Source organism: Nycticebus coucang, chromosome 6 (assembly GCF_027406575.1).
Source record: "Nycticebus coucang isolate mNycCou1 chromosome 6, mNycCou1.pri, whole genome shotgun sequence".
NCBI lineage: Eukaryota > Metazoa > Chordata > Mammalia > Primates > Lorisidae > Nycticebus > Nycticebus coucang.
Genome location: NC_069785.1, coordinates 19068138 through 19089229, shown reverse-complemented (window position 1 = coordinate 19089229; position 21092 = coordinate 19068138). Strand labels below are relative to the sequence as shown.

Sequence of the window (21092 nt, the reverse complement as noted above, 5' to 3'; positions counted from 1 at the left end):
TAACCAGACAATTTAATGATTCTTTCTTATTTTGATTAGTTTGATTACTCATTTGTAGAGACGAATAAATGAAAATGTATCGTATATGTATGGCTAAACTTCAGTCTTCTGTTTGTAACTGGGATCTGGCCTGAATATTATGTCCTAGCACTCATAATTAGGGGAACTTTAAGTAGTTGGGATGCTAATTTTTTTTTTTTTTTTTTTTTATGAGACACTAATTGTTCCTAAGGCATTTTTGGTAGTAAGTTCTTTTTGTACTAAACCCACCGTAAACTAATTTTATTCTTGAATGCTTAATATTAGGTATGTAGATAACGTGATGCTTGCTGTCTTTGCACATTGACTAAGCATACCCTTAAAAGTAAAAATGTTCTTGATTTTCCTTGATGTTCTTTTAGGTTGAATAGATGATCAGGAAATATTATTTGAGTAAATTCTTTACTGTTCTATGGCCTCTTTTATTTTTTGATTTTGCAAAGAGTGGTGTGTGTGAATGTGTTGCTAATGGCATACTTTCAGATACCTGTCCTTTGCCTTTACTATATACATAGAGAACTCTTTGCTTGCCATTTTGTAGTGGTGTATTTGCATGGCCGTGTTGTTTATTTTATACTATTGTCTTGTTACCTCTGAGTTAAACTGTCTTAGGCATCTGTCCACCAGCTAAAAATCTGTCAGGAATACTCCACACATCATTGATTATGTTGTATCAATTTGTATATTTAATCCTCTTGGAAGCTTTGGACTCTGAAAATATATAATAGTTTAAAAGTGGTGGTTTTGATGGGGTATAGTATCCAGCTGTTACTTTGAGTATATGTGATTGATGCAACCAGCGTTTATTGCCTCTCCATTTCTATTCTGAGAAACCTAAGATCATTTTTCATAGGAAAAGAATTTTATTTACATTTTGATCATTCTCTATCAAACATTTGGAAAGAATAGGGTAACAAAAAAAATTAGCAATGTAGTTCCTAGCTCTTCATCTTTCGTTTTCTAGTCATTTTGAATATATGTATTATTATTTTTTTTTTTGTAGAGACAGAGTCTCACTTTATGGCCCTCGGTAGAGTGCCGTGGCCTCACACAGCTCACAGCAACCTCCAACTCCTGGGCTTAGGCGATTCTCTTGCCTCAGCCTCCCGAGTAGCTGGGACTACAGGCGCCCGCCACAACGCCCAGCTATTTTTTGGTTGCAGTTTGGCCAGGACCGGGTTTGAACCCGCCACCCTCGGTAAATGGGCTGGCGCCTTACCAACTGAGCCACAGGCGCCGCCCCGGATATATGTATTTTTAAATGAGTCTTTTTAGTTTTTAAAGATAAAGTTAGACTCACTTGTCAATTTCTTCTTCCTTTTTTTTTGTAGAGACAGAGTCTCACTTTATGGCCCTGGGTAGAGTGCCGTGGCCTCACATAGCTCACAGCAGCCTCCAACTCCTGGGCTTAAGCGATTCTCTTGCCTCAGCCTCCCGAGTAGCTGAGACCACAGGCGCCCGCCACAACGCCTGGCTATCTTTTGGTTGCAGTTTGGCCGGGGCCGGGTTTGAACCCGCCACCCTCGGTATATGGGGCCGGCGCCCTACCGACTGAGCCACAGGCGCCGCCCAATTTCTTCTTGATTCATCTTAAAAAATACAGTTAGAACAGAATTCCTGTAGGAAGGTGATAAATGAAACTTACTGCTAACATAATCAGAGTAATTGTGTTTGGTTTCAGGAATCTATAGAGAGCTCTGCTTAGAATCTGTAAAGAACAAGTATGAATGTGAAATTCAAGCTTCTCGCCAACATTGTGAGGTACTGTTGTTTTGCATAACTTTTAAGATAATTTCATCTCTTCAAGCCTTTTCTGAGTGTTAGTAGTTTAAAAAGTAAATAAAACAAATGAAACAAAATTAAATAATACTTTAGCTCATCATTTGTATGTGATTTAAAAAAAAATACAGATGTACCATATTGGAAATAGAACACAAAGGACCATAGGAAAAAAACATGATTTTAAAGTTTTACAACTGTTACTTTGCAAGAACTTTTTAGTGATTATGTCAGCTGGTATTATTGAAAATATTAGTATAATTAGTATGGTGTAGATGTTTAGAATCACAAAATGTATGTTAGCTCCTGACTGTCTAGACCTATTTTCACATCTTAGGGCAGAATTCTCTACTTGGGGAAAAAAATGGGTCTATTTTAATATATATTTTGGTTTTGTTTTCTCATGAGACAGAGTCTCACTCTGTTATCCTAGGCTAGAGTGCCTTATCATCAGACTAGCTCACAGAAACCTCAAACGCCAGGTTCAAGTGATCCTCTTGCCTTAGCCTCCTGAGTAGCTGGTACTATAGGGTCCTACCACCTTGCCTGGCTAATTTTTCTGTTTTTGGTAGAGACAAGGTCTTGCTGTTGCTCAGGCTGGTATCGAACTCCTGAGCTCAAGTGATCTTCCTGCCTCAGCCTTCCAGAGTGTGTGAGCCAATGCACCCAGCCTGTTCTATTTTTTTTTATATATATATTTTTTATTAAATCATAGCTGTGTACATTGATATAATCATGGGGCATCATTCACTAGCTTCACAGAGCCTGTTCTATTTTGAATAGCATTTTAAAAACATATTGCTAATATTCAGATAACTTTCCATAAAACCTTGATAAGATGATAAACTTACTGGTGGAAAGAGAGGATAAGTTTTCTAATGGTTCTGTGTCATTTTAATACAACTTATACTAAGAGTAGTTAGGTATAAAAATGATGGAGCTTGTTTCATTTTCTAGATTATAACTGAATTTGAATACCTTTTTGGTGTTTATTAACTGCTTGGATTTTCTTTCCTAAGAAGTGCTTCTTTGTATTTTTTCACCTTTGTGTTGGCTCTTAGTCTTTTCCTCATTGACTATGGAAATTCTTTATATATTCTGGATACAAACGGTTATATGCTTGCTGGTTATATGCTTCGCACATATTTTTATCCAGGTGGTGAGATCTTTTTACTCTTTTTGAGGACTTGAAGCATAGAAGTTTTGCATTTTAATGTAGTTGAATTTTTCATCTTTCTTTATGGGATGTGCTTTTTGTGTCTTCCCCATTTTGAAGTAAAAAGATATATTTTCCTTTAAAAGTTGAAATTTTGCTTTTAACATTTATTTATTTATTTTATTTATTCATATTTTTTCTTTGAGACAGAGTCTCACTATGTTGCCCCTGGTAGAGTGCTGTGGCATCACAAATCACAGGAACCTCAAACTCTTGGGCTTAAGCAATTCTCTTGCCTCAGGCTTCCTAGTAGCTGGGACTACAGGCGTCCACCACAATGCCCAGCTATTTTTTTGTTGCAGTTGTCATTGTTGTTTAGCAGGCTCGGGCCGGGTTCGAACCCACCAGAGGGTTTATTTATTTTTTGAGACAGAGTCTTACTTTGTCACCTTCATTATTGTTCCGTGGTATCATAGCTCACAGGAACCTGAAACTCTTAAGGGATCCCCTTGCCTCAGCCTCCTGGGTAACTGGGACTACAGGCATCTACCACAATGTCCGGCTATTTTTAGAGACAGGGTTTCACTCTTTCTTAGGCTGGTCTCGAACGCTTAAGCAGTCCACCCGCCTCAGCCTCAGAGTGCTGAAATTTATCTTCTGTAGAATTTCCTTTTCTTCCTCTTCTTTGTCCTCCTCCTCTTCCTCTTCTTCTTCTTCTTTTTTTTTTTTTTTGAGACAGTCTCACTATGTCATCCTTGGTAGGGTGCCGTGGCATCACAGCTCATAGCAACCTCAAACTCTTGGGCTTAAGAGATTCTCTTGCCTCAGTCTCTCAAGTAGCTGGGACTATAGGCGCCCGCCACAATGCCGGGCTATTTTGTTGTCGTTGTTGTCATTGTTGTTTAGCAGGCCTGGGCTTGGTTCGAACCTGCTAGCCCCAGTGTATGTGGCCGTTGCCCTAACCACTGAGCTATGGGTGCCGAGCCCTCTTCTTTTTTTTTATTTTTTGTGGTAAGAGCATTGATCATAAAATCTGTCCTTGTAACAAATTTTTAAGTGTACAATACAGTAGTATTGTTAACTGTAGGCACAACCTTGTATAGCAGGTCTCTAGAACTTAATCATCTTGTGCAACTGAAACTTTATGCCCATTGAATGGTGGCTCCCCATTTCTCCTTCTCCCTAGCCTCTAGAAACCACCATTCTGTTCTCTGCTTCTATGGTTGATTAGTTTATACACATCATATTAGTGGTGTTGTGCAGTATTTGTCTTCTGCGACTGGCATATTATCACTTAATGTCCTTAGAGTTCGTTGTGTTGTGGCAAATGAGAGGATTTCCTCTTTTTCAAAGGCTGAGAAGAATTCCATTGAATGTATGTAGCATACATTCTTTATGCATTCATTTGTGGTCATTTAGGTTGTTTCCACACCTTGGCTATTGTGACTATTGCTGCAATGCATATGAGAGTGCAAATACCTCTCCAAGATCGTAATTTCAATTATTTTGGATAAAATACCCTGAAGTAAGATTGCTAGATCATATGGTATTTCTTTTTTTTTTTTTTATAGAGACAGAGTCTCACTTTATGGCCCTCGGTAGAGTGCCGTGGCCTCACACAGCTCACAGCGACCTCCAACTCCTGGGCTTAAGCGATTCTCTTGCCTCAGCCTCCCGAGTAGCTGGGACTACAGGCACCCACCACAACGCCCAGCTATTTTTTGGTTGCAGTTTGGCTGGGGCCGGGTTTGAACCCGCCACCCTCGGTATATGGGGCCGGCGCCTTACCGACTGAGCCACAGGCGCCGCCCTCATATGGTATTTCTTTTGAGGAAGCTCCATACTGTCTTCTCTTTAACACACTGATTTCATTTTCTCTGGTTATATTTCCAGAAGTGGAGTTGCATTTTTAATTTTTTGCGGAACCTCTATACCAGCAGTTCTCAACCTGTGTGTTGGAACCCACAGGAACTGTATTAAAGGGCCGTGATATTAGGAAGGTTGAGAACCACTGTTGATAATGGCTGTACTAATTTTCATTCCCACTAGTGGTTAACAGGTTCCTTTTTCTGCACATCCTTGCTAACACTTGTCTTTTTTTATAATAGCCTTTCTAAGAGGTGTGGGGTGATATATCACTGTGGTTTTGATTTGCATTTCTCTGATTATTAGTATTGTTGAACATCTTTTCATATACCTGTTATCCATTTATATGTTTTTGGAAAAATCTATTCTTTTGCCCATTTTTAAATCTGATTATGTTTTTTTGTTATTGAAGAGTTCCTTATCTATATTGAATATTACTGCCTCATCAGACATATGGTTTGCAGATATTTTCTCTCATTTCATAGATTGGATTTTCACTCCATTGTTTGCTGTGCAGAAGCTTTTTTAGTTTTAGTAGTTTAACTTGTCTGTTTTTGCTTTTGTTGCCTATGCTTTTAAGTCATATCAAAGAAATCATTTCCAAGACCAGTGTCATGAAGCTTATCTCCTATGTTTATTTTGGCTATTTGGAGTCCTTTGTGGTTCCTTATGACTTTTCAGATGGTTTTCTCTGTTTCTGTAAAAAAAATGCCACTGATATTTTGATGGGACTTGTGTTGAATCTATTTAACTTTGTGTAATATGAATTTTTTAACAATATTAGATCTTCCAATCCATAAACTTGTATGTCTTTTCATTTCAATTGTTTTTTTTTTGAGACAGAGTCTTACTATGTTGCCCTCGGTAGAGTGCTGTGGTGTCACAGCTCACAGTAACCTCAAACTCTTGGTATTCAGCTATTCTCTTGCCTTAGCCTCCCAAGTAGCTGGGACTATAGGCACCTGCCACAACACCCAGCTTTTTTTTTTGTTGTTGCAGCTGTCGTCGTTTGGCAGACCCAGGCTAGGTTCACACCTGCCAGCCTGGGTGTATGTGGCTGGAGCTCTAATTGCTGAGCTGTGGGCGCTGAGCCATCTTGTATTTTATCAGTTTTTGTTATATTTATACGTAGAGAAAGTATATATTGAGGCTATATTATGAGACTTGCACGTTTTAGAACTTTTGTATCCTAATACATTTTGATAATATTCTTTGTTAATGCTCTTCTTGCTCTGTCACAGTGATTTTTGGCTGAGAGTCTATTTTGACTGATAATTGAAACAGCCTAGTTTTATTTGGCCTGGCATTTCCCTAATAAAAGTTTTTTTCATCTTCTTTTTGGGCCTTATATTTTATGTATATTACTTTTTAAAATAATGCATATCTTGATGAGTTTTAAAAAGATTCATTCTATCTCTGACTTTTAATTGGTAAATTTAATCCAGTTAAATTTATAGTGATTATCATATATTTCAAGTTTTCTAGTTGTTTTGATTTGTCCTTTTTTATTCTTTCCTAACATTCTTTGGGAGGTTATTTATTGAGTTTTGAAAATACATGAAAAAATTATACTCCCTATTTCTGTTATTTTAGTGATTACCACTGTACTTTCCGTTTCTGTTATTTTAATGATTGCCTTAAATTTTCAGTGTGTATATCTGTATATTAGTAGGATCTGAAAATTGATTATTAACTCTGCCCTCCTTCTGACTATTAAGGGACCTGAGAAACCTCTGCCTTCAGTTACTCCTTCCCTAATTATAAGTTAATAGTTATTCAGTATTTTAGTTCCATCTTGCCTTTTTACCCTTGAAATGAGACGGTATTTTGTTTTCATAGAGTTACTTCTTTTTTAGGTTTATCCACATTTTACCAGTTTCTTGTTCATTGTTTTTGGGTCAGAAAATGTTTTTGAGTTCCTCCTTCTCTCCTGCCTTCTTGAATTTAATTATGTTTTTCTCCCATGTGGCTGTTCACTTACTAGTTTCATATTGAGTGTTGAGTACTTTGGATGCTTGCTTTTATTCTTATGATGCTTTACTTAGGAGGATGTTCTCTAACTCCTTCCACACAGATATGAAAGATGTAAAGTCTCCATCTTTCTTTATGGTTGAATAGTATTCCATGGTATACATATAGCACAGTTTATTAATCCATTCATGGGTTGATGGGCACTTGGTTTGCTTCCACATCTTGGCAAAGGCATTCTATGCAGATGAAATAAAGAAAAGATGGAAGGGAATTTAACAGAGTGTTACATATTCACTGTCTTATTTTATTTATTTATTTTTTTTAGAGACAGAGTCTCACTTTATCACCCTTGGTAGAGTGCTGTGACATCACAGTTCACAGCAACCTCCAATTCCTGGGCTTAGGCGATTCTCTTGCCTCAGCCTCCTGAGTAGCTGGGACTACAGGCACCCACCACAATGGCCAGCTATTTTTTTGTTTTGCAGTTTGGCTGGGGCTGGGTGTGAACCCTCTACTCTCGGTATATAGGGCTGGCGCCCTACCCACTGAGCCACAGGTGCCGCCCCACTATCTTTATTTTAATCCTTTCAACAACATTATGGAATGGGAATTATCTTGATTTTGTGAATGTGTTAACAAAAAGCAGTTAAGAGAAGTTGAGTAACAGGGGCAGAGCAAGATGGTGGACTAGAAGGATCATTCAGCTGAGCTCTCCTAGAATGACTGGGGGAAAAAAGAGAGAACCCAGCCATACCTGGTGTGGGGACCTTAGCCAGAGTCAGCTCAGGGAAAACAGTAAAGAGGTGGTGAGCTAGATACAGCATATGATCTGGAACGGTAGAAATCTGATGAATTAGGTAAGTGATTGCGACCTGCTGGGATTGGCTGGCTCCCACCACAGAGGTCTGGGATGGGAGGAAGGCTTTCCAGAGTTTTGTTGGGAGAAGCTGCATGTTGAGTGGAAAGCTTGGAAGAGTAGGTGGACTCGAACAGTATACAGCAACCAGATTTGAATTCTGGTTGGAGTGGTTTTGTCATAGGTTTGGTGGTTGGCCAGGCAGCCATACTGAGAAGGTCTTAAGGGAAACGTTTATTCCATTAGATGCCTACATTCAAAAAAACAGAAAGTGCATCAACAATCTCATGAACCATCTTATAGAATCGTAAAAAGAGGAACAATCTAATCCCAAGCCCAGCAGAAGAAAAGAAATAACTAAAGTTAAATCAGAGATTAATGAAATTGAAAACAAAAGAATCATTCAGAAAATTAATGAAACAAAAAGTTGGTTTTGGAAAATAAATAAAATTGATAAACCTTTGGCTCAATTAGGTAGAAACAGAAAAGTAAAATATCTAACAACCTTAATGGAAACAATAAAAGGGAAATAACAACAGATGCCATAGAGATACAAAAGATCATCTCTGAGTACTACAAAAAACTCTATGTCCAGAAATTTGACAATGTAGAGGAAATGGATCAATACCTGGAATCACACCCTTTCTCTAGACTTTTTTTTTTTTTGAGAAGAGCCTCAAGCTGTCGCCCTGGGTACAGTGCTGTGGCGTCACAGCTCACAGCAACCTCCAACTCCTGGGCTCAAGTGATTCTCCCTTCTCCGCCTCCCAAGTAGCTGGGACTACAGGCGCCTGCCACAACACCCAACTATATTTTTGGTTGCAGCCGTCATTGTTTGTTGGGCCAGGGCTGGATTCAAACCCGCTAGCTCAGATGTATGTGGCTGGCGCCTTAGCTGCCTGAGCCACAGGCGCCGAGCCCCTTTCTCTAGACTTAATCAAGAAGAAATAGATCTGTTGAACAGAGTAATTTCAAGAATTGAGACCAAAGAAACAATAAAATCTCCCAACAAAAAAAATGCCCTGATCCAGATGGCTTCACACTAGAATTCTGTCAAACCTTCAATGAAGAGCTTATACCTGCACTGCAGAAATTATCTCAAAAAAATTGAGAAGGAGGGAATCTTCCTCAACACGTTCTACAAAGCGAACATCACCTTGATACCAAAAACCAGGAAAAGACCCAACTAAAAAGGAGAACTTCAGACCAATTTTACTAATGAATATAGATGCAAAAATTCTCAATAAAATCCTAGCCAGTAAACTACAGCTACACATTAAAAAAATCATTCATGGGCGGCGCCTGTGGCTCAGTGAGAGTAGGGCACCGACCACATGTGCCGAGGGTGGCAGGTTCAAACCCAGCTCTGGCCAAAACTGCAACCAAATAAAAATAAAAATAAAAAAATAAAGTCTTTAAATTAAAAAAAAAAAATCATTCATCACAATCAAGTAGGTTTCATCCCAGGGATTTAAGACTGGTTGAACATATGCAAGTCAATAAATGAAACTCATCATATCAACAGAATAAAAAACACAAAGACCTTATGATCCTTTCAATAGATGCAGAAAAAGAATTCAATAAAATTCAGCACCCTTTTCTAATTAGAACACATAAGAATATAAGCATTGGTGGCACATTTCTTAATCTGATGGAGCCTTCTACGGCAAACCCAGATCTTTTTCTCTAAGTGGAAAAAACTGAAAGCTTTTCCACTTAGAACCAGACAAGTTTGTCTTCTCGCCACTACTCAACATAGTGGTGGAAGTTCTAGCCAATACAATCTGGCAAGAAAAGAAAATAAAGGGCATACAAATGGGAGCAGAGGAGGTCAAAGTCTTGCTCTTTGCTGATGATAAGATCGTATACTTAGAGAACCCTGTCACTCAACTTCTCTTAACTGGTTTTTGTTAACCCATTCACAAAATCAAGATATGATTTTATACTTAGAGATACTTACAAGATGGTATGATCTTATACATAGAGAACCCCAAAGACTCAACCACAAGATTCCTGGAAATGATCAAAAAATACAGCAACAGATACAGAATCAATGTCCATAAATCAGTAGAATTTGTATACGCGGATAACAGCCAAGATAAGAAGCTAATCAAGGATGCAATTCCCTTGATGGTAGTTTCAAAAAAAAAAGAAGAAAATGAAATACCTAGGAATATGCCTAACAAAAGAGGTGAAGTACTCTACAAAGAAAATTATGAAACCCTAAGAAAAGAAATTGCATAAGATATTAACAAATGGAAAAACATACCATGCTCCTGGCTGAGAAGAATCAATGTGAAAATGTCTGTACACCCAAAGCAATCTATAGATTCATTGCAATCCCCATTAAAATACCATCATTATACTTTCAAGAATTGGAGGGGCGGCGCCTGTGGTTCAGTGAGTAGGGCACCGGCCCCATATGCCAAGGGTGGCAGGTTCAAACCCAGCCCCGGCCAAACTGCAACAACAACAACAACAAAATAGCCGGACGTTGTGGCGGGCGCCTATAGTCCCAGCTGCTCGGAAGGCTGAGGCAAGAGAATGGCGTAAGCCCAAGAGTTAGAGGTTGCTGTGAGCCGTGTGACGCCACGGCACTCTACCCGAGGGCGGTACAGTGAGACTCTGTCTCTACAACAACAACAAAAAAAGAATTGGAAAAAATAATTCTTTGTTTTGTTTGGTACCATAAGAAATCCTGTATAGCCAAGGCAATTCTTAGTAATAAAAACAAAGCCAGGGGCATCATCCCACCAGACTTTCAGCTATAATACAAGGCCACAGTGATCAAAACAGCATGGTATTGGCACAAAAATAGAGACATTGACATTTGGAACCGAATGGAAAACGATGAGATGAAACTAACATCTTACAGCCACCTGATCTTTGATACCAAACAAGAACATACACTGGAGAAGAGAATACCTATTCAATAAATGGTGCTGGGAGAACTGGATAAGCACATGTAAATGACAGAACCTGGACCTGCACCTCTTACTACTTACAAAAATTGATGCAAGATGAATAAAAGATTGATGCAAGATGAATCTAAAGCATGAAACAATAAAAATCCTCAAGGAAAGTGTGGGGAAGACGCTTGAAGATCCCATCCTGGGGAAAGATTTTATGAAAAAGACTTTGTGGCAATTGCAACAATAACATAAATAAACAAATGGGACTTAATTAAACTGAAAAGCTTCTGTGCAGCTCAGGAAACAATTACCAAAGCAAACAGACAACCTTCAGAATGGGAAAAGATACTTGCATATTCTGAATTAGACAAAACTTGATAACTAGGATCTATAGAGAACTCAAATTAATCAACAAAAAAAGAGCCAACCATCCCATAGGCAAGAGACATGAATAGAACCTTCTTTAAAGAAGACAAATGGCTAACAAATACACAAAAATTGCTCATCATCACTAATCATCAGAGAAATGCAAATCAAAACAACCCTGAGCTATCACCTAACCCCAGTGAGAATGGCCCACATGAAAAAGTCTCAAAATTGCAGATGCTGACATGGATGTGGAGAGAAGGGAACACTTTTATACTGCTGGTGGGACTGCAAACTAATACGGCCTTTTTGGAAGGAAGTATGGAGAATCCTCAAAGGACTCAGATTAGACCTCCCATTTGATCCTGCAATCCCATTACTAGGCATCTACCAGGAAGAAAAAAAATCCTTTTATCGTAAGGACATTTGCACTAAACTAGCTGTTTATCGCAGCTGAGTTTACAATCACCAAAATGTGGAAACAGCCTAAATGCTCCACAACCCAGGAATGGATTAACAAACTGTGGTATATGCAGATTATGGAATACTATTCGGCCATTAAAAAGATGGAGACTTTACAACTTTTTTTTTTTTTTTTTTTTTTTGTAGAGACAGAGTTTTACTTTATGGCCCTCGGTAGAGTGCCATGGCATCACACAGCTCACAGCAACCTCCAACTCCTGGGCTTAAGCGATTCTCTTGCCTCAGCCTCCCGAGTAGCTGGGATTACAGGCACCCGCCACAACGCCCAGCTATTTTTTTGTTGCATTTCAGCTGGGGCCGGGTTTGAACCTGCCACCCTCGGTATATGGGGCCGGCACCTTACAGACTGAGCCACAGGCACCGCCCTGACTTTACAACTTTTGTATTAACCTGGATAGAGGTGGAACCCATTCTTCTTAGTAAAGCATCCAAAGAATGGAGAAGCAAGAATCCAATGTACGCAATTCTAATTTGAAGGCAGTAGATGAGCTTATATAAGGGGGGGGGGGATGAGTAAGTGGGAAGAGGGGAGGAGGGAGGCAGATGGGGAGTCACGGTATATGGCACACCACCTAGGAGCTGGACACAATTATAAGGTGGACTAATCTAACAAGTGCAATCAACGTAACCTAATTCTTTGTACCCTCAATGAATCCCAAACAATAAAAAAAATAATAAGTAAAAGTTTCTGCATGGCAAAAGAAAAAAAGTTGAATAATTTGCCCAGGGTCCGGGACATACGTTAATGAACAGCAGAACCAGGATTGAAATTCTTTGATTTTTTAACATCATTTATGCAGTTTACCAACAAATCTGAACTTTGTTATTCAAAGCTTTTTATCTGCTTATTCTTACATTTAACTCATATAGAAATACCTCTGAGAGGTAAAGAAAGTGGAAAGAAGGGAGAGACCCTGCCAATTGTTGAAATAAACATTTGTTTAGCAACAGACAGGCAGGTAGAGAGGAGGAGCCAGGACCAGAGAGACTGTACTTGTTCACTAACCCTCACCACAGGACCTGAGATGAGTATCAAGATCTAACAGCAGGTAGTAGCAAGGGGCCTTCAGGATTTGGATTCCAGTTCTTGAGAAGATAGGTAAGAGCTAGCTATTCAAGGCTCTGATCTATTGATTGTTGATGATAACATTAGTAAGTATCTATTGAGAAAACTTGAGAAGTAAGTCTAAAGAAGGAACTAAAATCAAGCAAATCAAGCATAGTCACCGACCAGAGGTAATCATTGTTATAAGTGTGTGTATGTTTGTAGATATTTTAAAACATAGGTGGTATGATTGTGTATGTACTATTTTATATCCTAACTTATTTTCAAGCAGCATTTCACAAACATACTGTATTTCATGAGCATGCTATGGTTCTAAATATTATTTTTGTTTTTAGCAGGTAATGTATATATATATGTTTTTAAAGGCACAGGCTTGTAATGAAAAACAGTAGTCCCCTATCCTTTAAATTCTGTATCCCAGTGGCAGTTATCCATTTAACTCTTTTACCTATTGCTTCTGGAATTTACCCTCTTTTTCTTAATGATAGCAGTTTTAGATATTATCTATTGATTTTTTATTATGGAAGCTGAGGATTCCTCTATCCCACTCTTCTAAAATTATTATATTCAAGTTTTTGTTTTCATTATAGATATTGTTCACTGAGCCAAGATTTACACTGTGCTTAAAACTTCTGTTCTTGGACTTCTTAAAAAATGTTGGAATTTATAATTGCTTCATTTATAGTTAGTTTTCTCTGTACTCATTCTTTTCAGAGATTGCAAGAGATCGCTAAAAGCCTCCTAATGGCTGTTTTTGTTTTTTTTAATTAAGCCAAACATGTGTCACCTTAGTGATTTTTCACAAAGCCTGAGTATTCAGCAAGATAAAAAGCATATTTCCTAACGGACTCAAGAAAAGTCAAAATAAGTTTGAGATCTGTGATAAATTTTCAACTATATGAGGATTTTTAAATTTACATTTTAATTTTAATTTTTTTGAGGCAGCATCTCACTTTGTTGCCTTTGGTAGAGAAAAATAAAAATAGCGAAACGAATACAAATGAGAATATATTCAAGTTACTTCTTCTTCTTCTTTTTCTTTTTCTTGTTTTTTTTTTTTTGAGACAGAGCCTCACTGTGTTGCCCTTGGTAGAGCGCTATGGTGTCATAGCTCACAGCAACTTCAAACTTTTGGGGCCAAGCAATTCTCTTACCTTTGCCTCCTGAATAGCTGAAACAGTCGCCTGCCACAAAATGCCCAGCTATTTTTTTTTAGAGACAGGGGTGGGGTGGGTCTTGCTCTTTCTCAGGCTGGTCTTGAACTCCTGAGCTCAGGCAACCTGCCGGGGCTTCTCAGACTGCTAGGATATAGGCATGAGCCACCGTGCCCTGCAAAGTGCTTCTACCTGTATACTTTCTTTTTTGATTTGTTTTCTTGAGATGGAGTCTCACTTTGTCGCTCTCGTTGGAGTGCCATGGTGTCACACCTCACAGCAACCTCAAACTCTTCCTTGGGCTTAAGTGATTCTCTTGCCTCAGCCTCCCAAGTAGCTGGCACTACAGGTGCCTGCCACAATGCCCGGCTATTTTTTTGTTGTTGTTGTTTGTTTGTTTAGCAGGCCCAGTCTGGGTTAAACCCCACTAGCCTCAGTGTATGTGTTTGGCACCCTAACCACTGACCTATGGGTGCCGCCTACCTGTATACTTTAAAGTATACCTTTCACATCTTTAGAGTTGCTTTAGACTTGCCTTCAAAGTTTCAAACATTTCAGTCTCATTGTGGCTTTTTTTTAATCATAAAGGGTGGGTTTATTTTAGAATTTTTACATGGCCTAGGGAAAATTTATCAATAGGAGGGAAAGAGAATACACTAGTTAAATGTTTATGTTCTTTTTCTTCTCCGTTTTTTTTGAGACAGCATCTAACTCTGTTGCCCCAGGCTAGAGTGCCATGGCCTCAGCCTAGCTCACAGCAACCTGAAACTTCTGGGCCCAAGCGATCCTTCTGCCTCAGCCTCCCAAGTAGTTGGGATTACAGGCTCCTGCCACAACGCCTGGCTACTTTTTTGTATTCTTAGTAGAGTTAGGGTCTCACTTTTGCTCAGGCTGGTCTTGAACTCCTGAGCTCAAGGGATCTTCCCACCTTGGCCTCCCAGAGTGCTAGGATTACAGGTGTGAGCCACCATGCCAGCCAAATGTTTATGGTCTTTTTTTTCTTTTTTGAGACAGAGTCTCACTTTGTCGCCCTTGGTAGAGTGCTCTAGAATCACAGCTCACAGCAACCTCAAACTCTTGGGCTAAAGTGATTCCTTGCCTCAGCCTCCCGAGTAGCTGGGACTACAGGTGCTCGCCATAATGCCTGGCTATTTTTTTTGTTGTAGTTGTCTTTGTTGTTTAGCATGTCTGGACCAGGTTTGAACCCTCCAGCCCCGCTGTATGTGGCCAGTGCCCTAACCACTGAGCTATGGGCACTGAGCCAATTTAGATGTTCTTATACAGAATGAAATTGCATGTAGTTAAATCTATATTCAGTTTCTATATTTTCTAGTTTTTTAAAATATATTTGCTATTTCTCTTTTAAAATTTTTAAGTTGAAGTGAGAAAGCAAACAAAAGCACCATGTATTAAAGTACTTTAATGGTATTGATATACTTTAATGGTACTTTATTGATATTCTTAGTATAAGATATACCAATATTTTTTCTTTCTTGTTAAGTATAATCTGTCTTCTTTTCAGAGTGAAAAGCTTTTATTGTATGATACAGTACAGAGTGAACTAGAGGAGAAGATACGAAGGCTGGAAGAGGATAGGCACAGCATTGATATTACGTCAGGTAAGGGGAATGATGTAATTATGATGCTTGAGTGACATGAGACCTTCAGCTTCCTGTAGTGTCTCATAACATCTTAGTGTAATACTAATACTATATAAATGAAGTAATGAAGTGTCCCAACAAGAGGGAAAAGGGAAAGCTTCTAAAGGATTTGGTATGATTGTGATCATTACTTTAATTTGAACTCACATTTTAGAAAGATGTAAAAAATAGAGCACAAGAGAAGGGATAAAATAGGAGGATGATAGGAACCTACTGTAAGAATAGTATTGGAAGACAGTTGTAGTAGATACTTTTTCCTCTAAGTCTTGAAAGACTGTCATACAGAAGAAGGAATAATACCCTTTTCTCTTTGGCATCAGACTAGCTGCAGCAAATTGCTAGGTGTTATAGGAAGTAGATTTTTGTCTCAGAAAAAGGAGAAACTTATTAATAATTAGATCAGTCCAATATGCAGTTGGCTTTTTCAGGGGTATTATAGAGAGGTTTTCTACTTCGGATAGGAAGTTTACTAGGTTATCTTAGAGTTCTTGAATAGTATTATCTGTTATAAATTTTATTTCTTTGGTACAGAGTAGGCATAGTGGAGTCAGACAAGCTGAGTTCTAAAGCCAGTGTCCTCTCAACTACTACTGGGGTGACTGTGGATATTTACTTAACTTTTCTAAATTAGTCTCCTTGTCTATCAAAGGGAAGTAATAATACTGTCTACTGAAGGGATATCGTTGGAGATTAGGTGAGATAATGTTTGCAATGTGTATTTTACAAAGTACCTGGCATATGCTTACCAATTCTTAGTCCTTAAGTGCCACCTTGATTTTTGCTTTAATAAAGACAGAGGAAAATTTATGAACCTTTAACTACTCATGAAATTATATGCAGTCTAATGTATAATACATAGCTACTGATGAAGTTTTGTAGAGTTTTATATATAACTAAATAGCCATTGTAAGATTACAGTCTTTTTTCCTCCTTTGATCACCAGAAATCAGCTAATACTAAATTGTTATTTACCTGCCAGAGCTGTGGAATGATGAGCTTCAGTCAAGAAAAAAGAGGAAGGATCCTTTCAGTCCTGATAAAAAAAAGCCTGTTGTTGTTTCAGATATCCTTTTCCAAATTTTCTGGGTTTTTTCCCTTGATGTACATTTTTGCATCATGTATAACTTTGTAACTTTTATTTTTACACATTAACTTTGTTTACATGACCCTGTAATAAACAAAAAATGATTTATAAAACTAATTGAAAATAGAGTGTCGCAAACCAATGCGGGGAAGGGGAGCAAACCAGAGTAGAATTGGTGGGGACTGAGAAAAATACAGCATAAAAGAAGACACGGAGACAAAGGATGGTATCGGGAGGTCTGACAGAGCTGATGACTGCAGCCAGCACCAAAGCACAAAATCAGCTTTATTTTGTAGTATCTGTACAGGGTTGTCCAGGGGGAAGGAGCACAGACAAAATGGAGAAATAGCATAAACAAAAGACATACTCTTGGTCTTGCAGTATGATCAGAAGATTAAATGACTTGAATAAAGACAAATCATCTTGTTAATGGTTTCTACTCAACTTCATTAACATATGACAAGAAGGGAGAGGCCACAGGAAAGGATTTCTGCATAGTTAACAAAACAAAGGAGGAACTGTGTGACTTAGTGGTTTCTGCTTAACTTCGTTAGCGTATGACAAGAAGTAAGAATGCAAAGATCACAATTATCTCTACATAGTTAACTAGACAAAGAAAGAGCTACATGACTTTTGGCAGAGGGAGCATGAAGAAGGGAATATGGCTGTTTTGGGAACTGGGCAGAAGCAGTTGGGGGTTCATTCCCTGAATGTTCCCCAGGCTGTGAGGGCCCTGCCCTCTCACAACCCACTCTCCACAGTAGAGGATATAGTTTAGATGAGAGAAGGAAAGGCTGAAGAAATTTGGTTTTGAAAATTATGGCTGTATAATTCACAAGAGCATGATTGTTTAATTCTCATGTATACTTTTAACAATTTTTTTTAGTGTTTCTGAAGTTGGAGTGTGAATTAATGCATGCACTCAAGCTGGGCATTCCTTATGATATCCTGTTTTTTCTTCCCTTTACCTTAAAAACAGTAGTTAGGTTGGTGGTATATCTTATAATGAATGATACCTGGAATCAAGGGTATGTGCTTAGAAGTATTAAAAGTATTAGAAGTACTAAAATCTATTTATCCTGCTACTACATGTCTTGAAGAATAATTTGAAGTCGGAATAATTATTGTTCTATTGTCTGAAAACTAGAACTTTGTAAATATAATTCAAAACATGATATTAGAGCTAAATTGACCTTGACTTTTCAACGTCCATATATAGTTTATATGCTACAGGATCTTGATATTCTTGAAGACTGGACAACAATAAGGAAGGTATGATTAAAAAGCAATGAAACACAAGTATTTTTTTATGGTTTACTTTTTAAATTCCATGGTTTTTCATTAGTTTATCAAAATATTATTATAAATATGCCTTGCTTTTACAGCATTTTTTCCCTAAGGCAGTTAATACTATTACAGATAATGGTGGACTGTAAGAATATCTTAAGAATTAAAATTAAAGATTTAGTTGGCCTAATTTTCATAGACTGGACATGCACCACATGTACATATCAGTACAGTAGACCTAGTTTCTTATGTTGACCACCTCTGCATGTTGACCAGTTTGTTATAATCCCTTGGGTGGTCAGCTTCTCATTAAATTTTTCTATTTTTAGAAACTTAGTTGAGGGTTAAAGATTATCTCTAGGAGAAATTATTATTCTTTATGTATATTCTTTATGGTCTTAGACATTAAAAATTTATTAGAGCAGCTAGTATTTTGCTGTATTTGTTATTGCGCTGATTAGTAGCGTTGTGCATATTAAGTAGATATCAAAATAAATTTTCAGTGTGAATTCAGACAACTTTCTTTTTCCTTTTTTTAAAATTAAGGCTATGGCTACACTGGGTCCACACAGAGTGAAAACAGAACGTAAGTCATTTAATCTGAGTTGAGAAGTATTGTCTGTGGAGACCTGTTGAATCAGGGTTGTTAAATCACTAAATACTACAGAGCTCCCCCATCAATGGTTTAATTTTATCAATGAACAGTCTGTAATTATAAGGAATTCTTCTGGAGTCATTTGTTCTATGTAAAAGTTTCAAAATTTCTGGATGCAGTGTAATTCTTTTATGTTCTACCACAGTTGCTACTGCTAATAATGGACTAGTAACTCAAAAAGTATTTACTCTGAATTTAATATGGGTCCAGTAATTCTATAGAGGAGCTGTGTAGAATTCATGGATTGGCTTCAAAGGGTCCGTGAGTCCTCTGAAATTGTATGCAGAATTTCTTATGTGTGTGCATTTTCTGAGGAGAGAGATTACAATGCTGACAGTGGAGTTCATGAAAGGGATTTACCTACCACTAACATTTGCACATTTTGATATGCCATAGTAAAATTCATGTCAAATTACATATACTTCCTTTATTTTTTTGAAAGTTTAAAATCACTGTCAAAGTCATGATAGACATTAGTGCCTAGGATAACTTTCTCTGTTTCTGCCTTCTTTTCACTAGAGATGGGATTTCCTAATCCTTCTGAGGATAATGAGGCTAGATTAAAAAAAAAAAAGCAAACATCTATTAAATACAGTAGAACCTCCATAGTTGACTACTTCCCTACATTGACCACTTCCTTAAGTTGGGCTAATTTTCATAGACTGGACATTTACGAAGTTACTAGTACAATAGGCGTAGTTCCACCTTCATATGTTGCCCAGTTTGTTACAGTCCCTTGAGTGGTCAGCTTCTACTATACTTAGAAAAAGAATTTCTAGTCATATTCTAATAGGTAAAGTAATCTGTAAGAAATCAATTTACATTTTTATTTTTAATCCATGAATTCCTTTAAAGTTTATCAGGAAATTGCAGCAGTATTATACAAAATTTCTGCCCTTGGGAATTAAGTGCCAGAGCAACTGCCTTAATCTCTAGGGAGTGTTTCTTAACATTTTTGAGTCATAGACTCCTTTAAAGACTCTCGTTACCTATAGGAATGGGTCTCCCACCCTTGTTATCTTCAGTATTGTCTCCTATTAGTTGTATTCATAGCACTTACCTCAATTTGTACTTTTTAGTTTATTGTTCACTTGTTTGTCTCCTGATGAATTGTAAGCTCCACAAAGGCTAGAACCCTATCTCTTTCAGTCATGTTTTTTTTTTTTTCCTAGCACCATTGCTTGTCTATAGGAAGTACTCAGACAATATTTGTTGAATAGATGAATGAGTGAATACTTATTGAACTCTTTCTACATAACAGGCATTTTTTGTCTCTATTGTGTGGTCTGGGAATACAAGAGGGAGAGAGATGGACCTCCTGGAACCTCTTTAGGGGAGGTGGAATCATAGATATTTAAACTAATAATTAAGGAGATAGTTACAAATGATAACTGCTATGAAGGAACTATCTAGTTGTGATACAGTTAACTGAGGAGTAGGTAGGGTGGTTTGGGAAGACCGCTCTCAGGAGGTGACATTTTAATTATGAAGTGCCTACTTCATGGTGTACTTTTGACAGTATGTTTTCGGGAAGAATTTTTTTCCCCTGCATGCGTTTATCTGACTAACGTCAAACCATTTCTGGGATTTAGAAATGGAAGTTCTACTTAGAACATTAGAATTAAAGTCCTGGGGAACCTTGAAATATATGTTAAACTGGGCGGCGCCTGTGGCTCAGTGAGTAGGGCGCCGGCCCCATATACCGAGGGTGGCGGGTTCAAACCCGGCCCCGGCCAAACTGCAACCAAAAAAAAAATAGCCAGGCGTTGTGGCGGGAGCCTGTAGTCCCAGCTACTCGGGAGGCTGAGGCAAGAGAATCTCTTAAGCCCAGGAGTTGGAGGTTGCTGTGAGCTGTGTGAGGCCACGGCACTCTACCGAGGGCCATAAAGTGAGACTCTGTCTCTACAAAAAAAAAAAAAAAAAGAAATATATGTTAAACTGTGCTTCATTTAAAGTATCAGATGGCTATAGGGGAGAAAATACAAAATATATAATTTTCAGTGTCAATATACTAATTGATTGGCTTGGTGCCTGTAGCTCAGTGGTTAGGGCACCTGCCACCTGCACTGAGGCTGGAGGGTTTGAACCCATGCAGGGCCTGCTGAACAACGAGAACAACAACAGCAGCAGCAAGAAATACAGCCAGGCGCTGTGCCTGTAGTCCCAGCTACTTGGGAACCTATAGAGAATCGCTTAAGCCCAAGAGTTTGAGGTTGCTGTGAGCTGTGACACCACGGCGTTCTACCTGGGGTGACATAGTGAGACTGTCTTAAAAAAAAAAAGGGCGGCACCTGTGGCTCAGTCCGTAGGGTGCCGGCCCCATATACCGAGGGTGGCGGGTTCAAACCCGTCCTGGCCAAACTGCAACCAAAAAATAGCCGGGCGTTGTGGCGGGCACCTGTGGTCCCAGCTACTCAGGAGGCTGAGGCAGGAGGATCGCTTAAGCCCAGGAGTTGGAGGTTGCTGTGAGCTGTGTGAGGCCACAGCACTCTACCGAGGGCCATAAAGTGAGACTCTGTCTCTACAAAAAAAAAAAAAAAAAAATATATATATATATATATATACACACACACACAAACACTAATTGGTTTTTTTACTACTGCTTAAAATTAGTAGTAGAAATTGACACTGTACCTGCTTCTCCTTCTGTCACTTTCTCGTTAAACTGATTATTTCTTGTTCATTATGTAGTTTTTTTCAGTAGTTATCTTAAAAACTTAGCGAATTATATAGAAACATGTAAGAGATCAAATTATT

The 21092-nt window shown here is 38.3% G+C and overlaps 1 protein-coding gene across 6 annotated transcripts in view; it reads left to right on the top strand.

Moving 5' to 3' along the window:
• BRMS1L (BRMS1 like transcriptional repressor) overlaps positions 1-21092 on the top strand; it is a 38103-nt gene that overhangs the window by 12794 nt on the left and 4217 nt on the right. For all 6 annotated transcript variants that reach the window (XM_053595101.1, XM_053595102.1, XM_053595105.1 and 3 more), the window contains 5 exons: positions 1721-1800; positions 15171-15267; positions 16289-16372; positions 17601-17665; positions 18227-18266. In XM_053595101.1, the coding sequence (XP_053451076.1) occupies positions 1721-1800; positions 15171-15267; positions 16289-16372; positions 17601-17665; positions 18227-18266 (366 nt within the window). The remainder of the gene's footprint in view (positions 1-1720; positions 1801-15170; positions 15268-16288; positions 16373-17600; positions 17666-18226; positions 18267-21092) is intronic.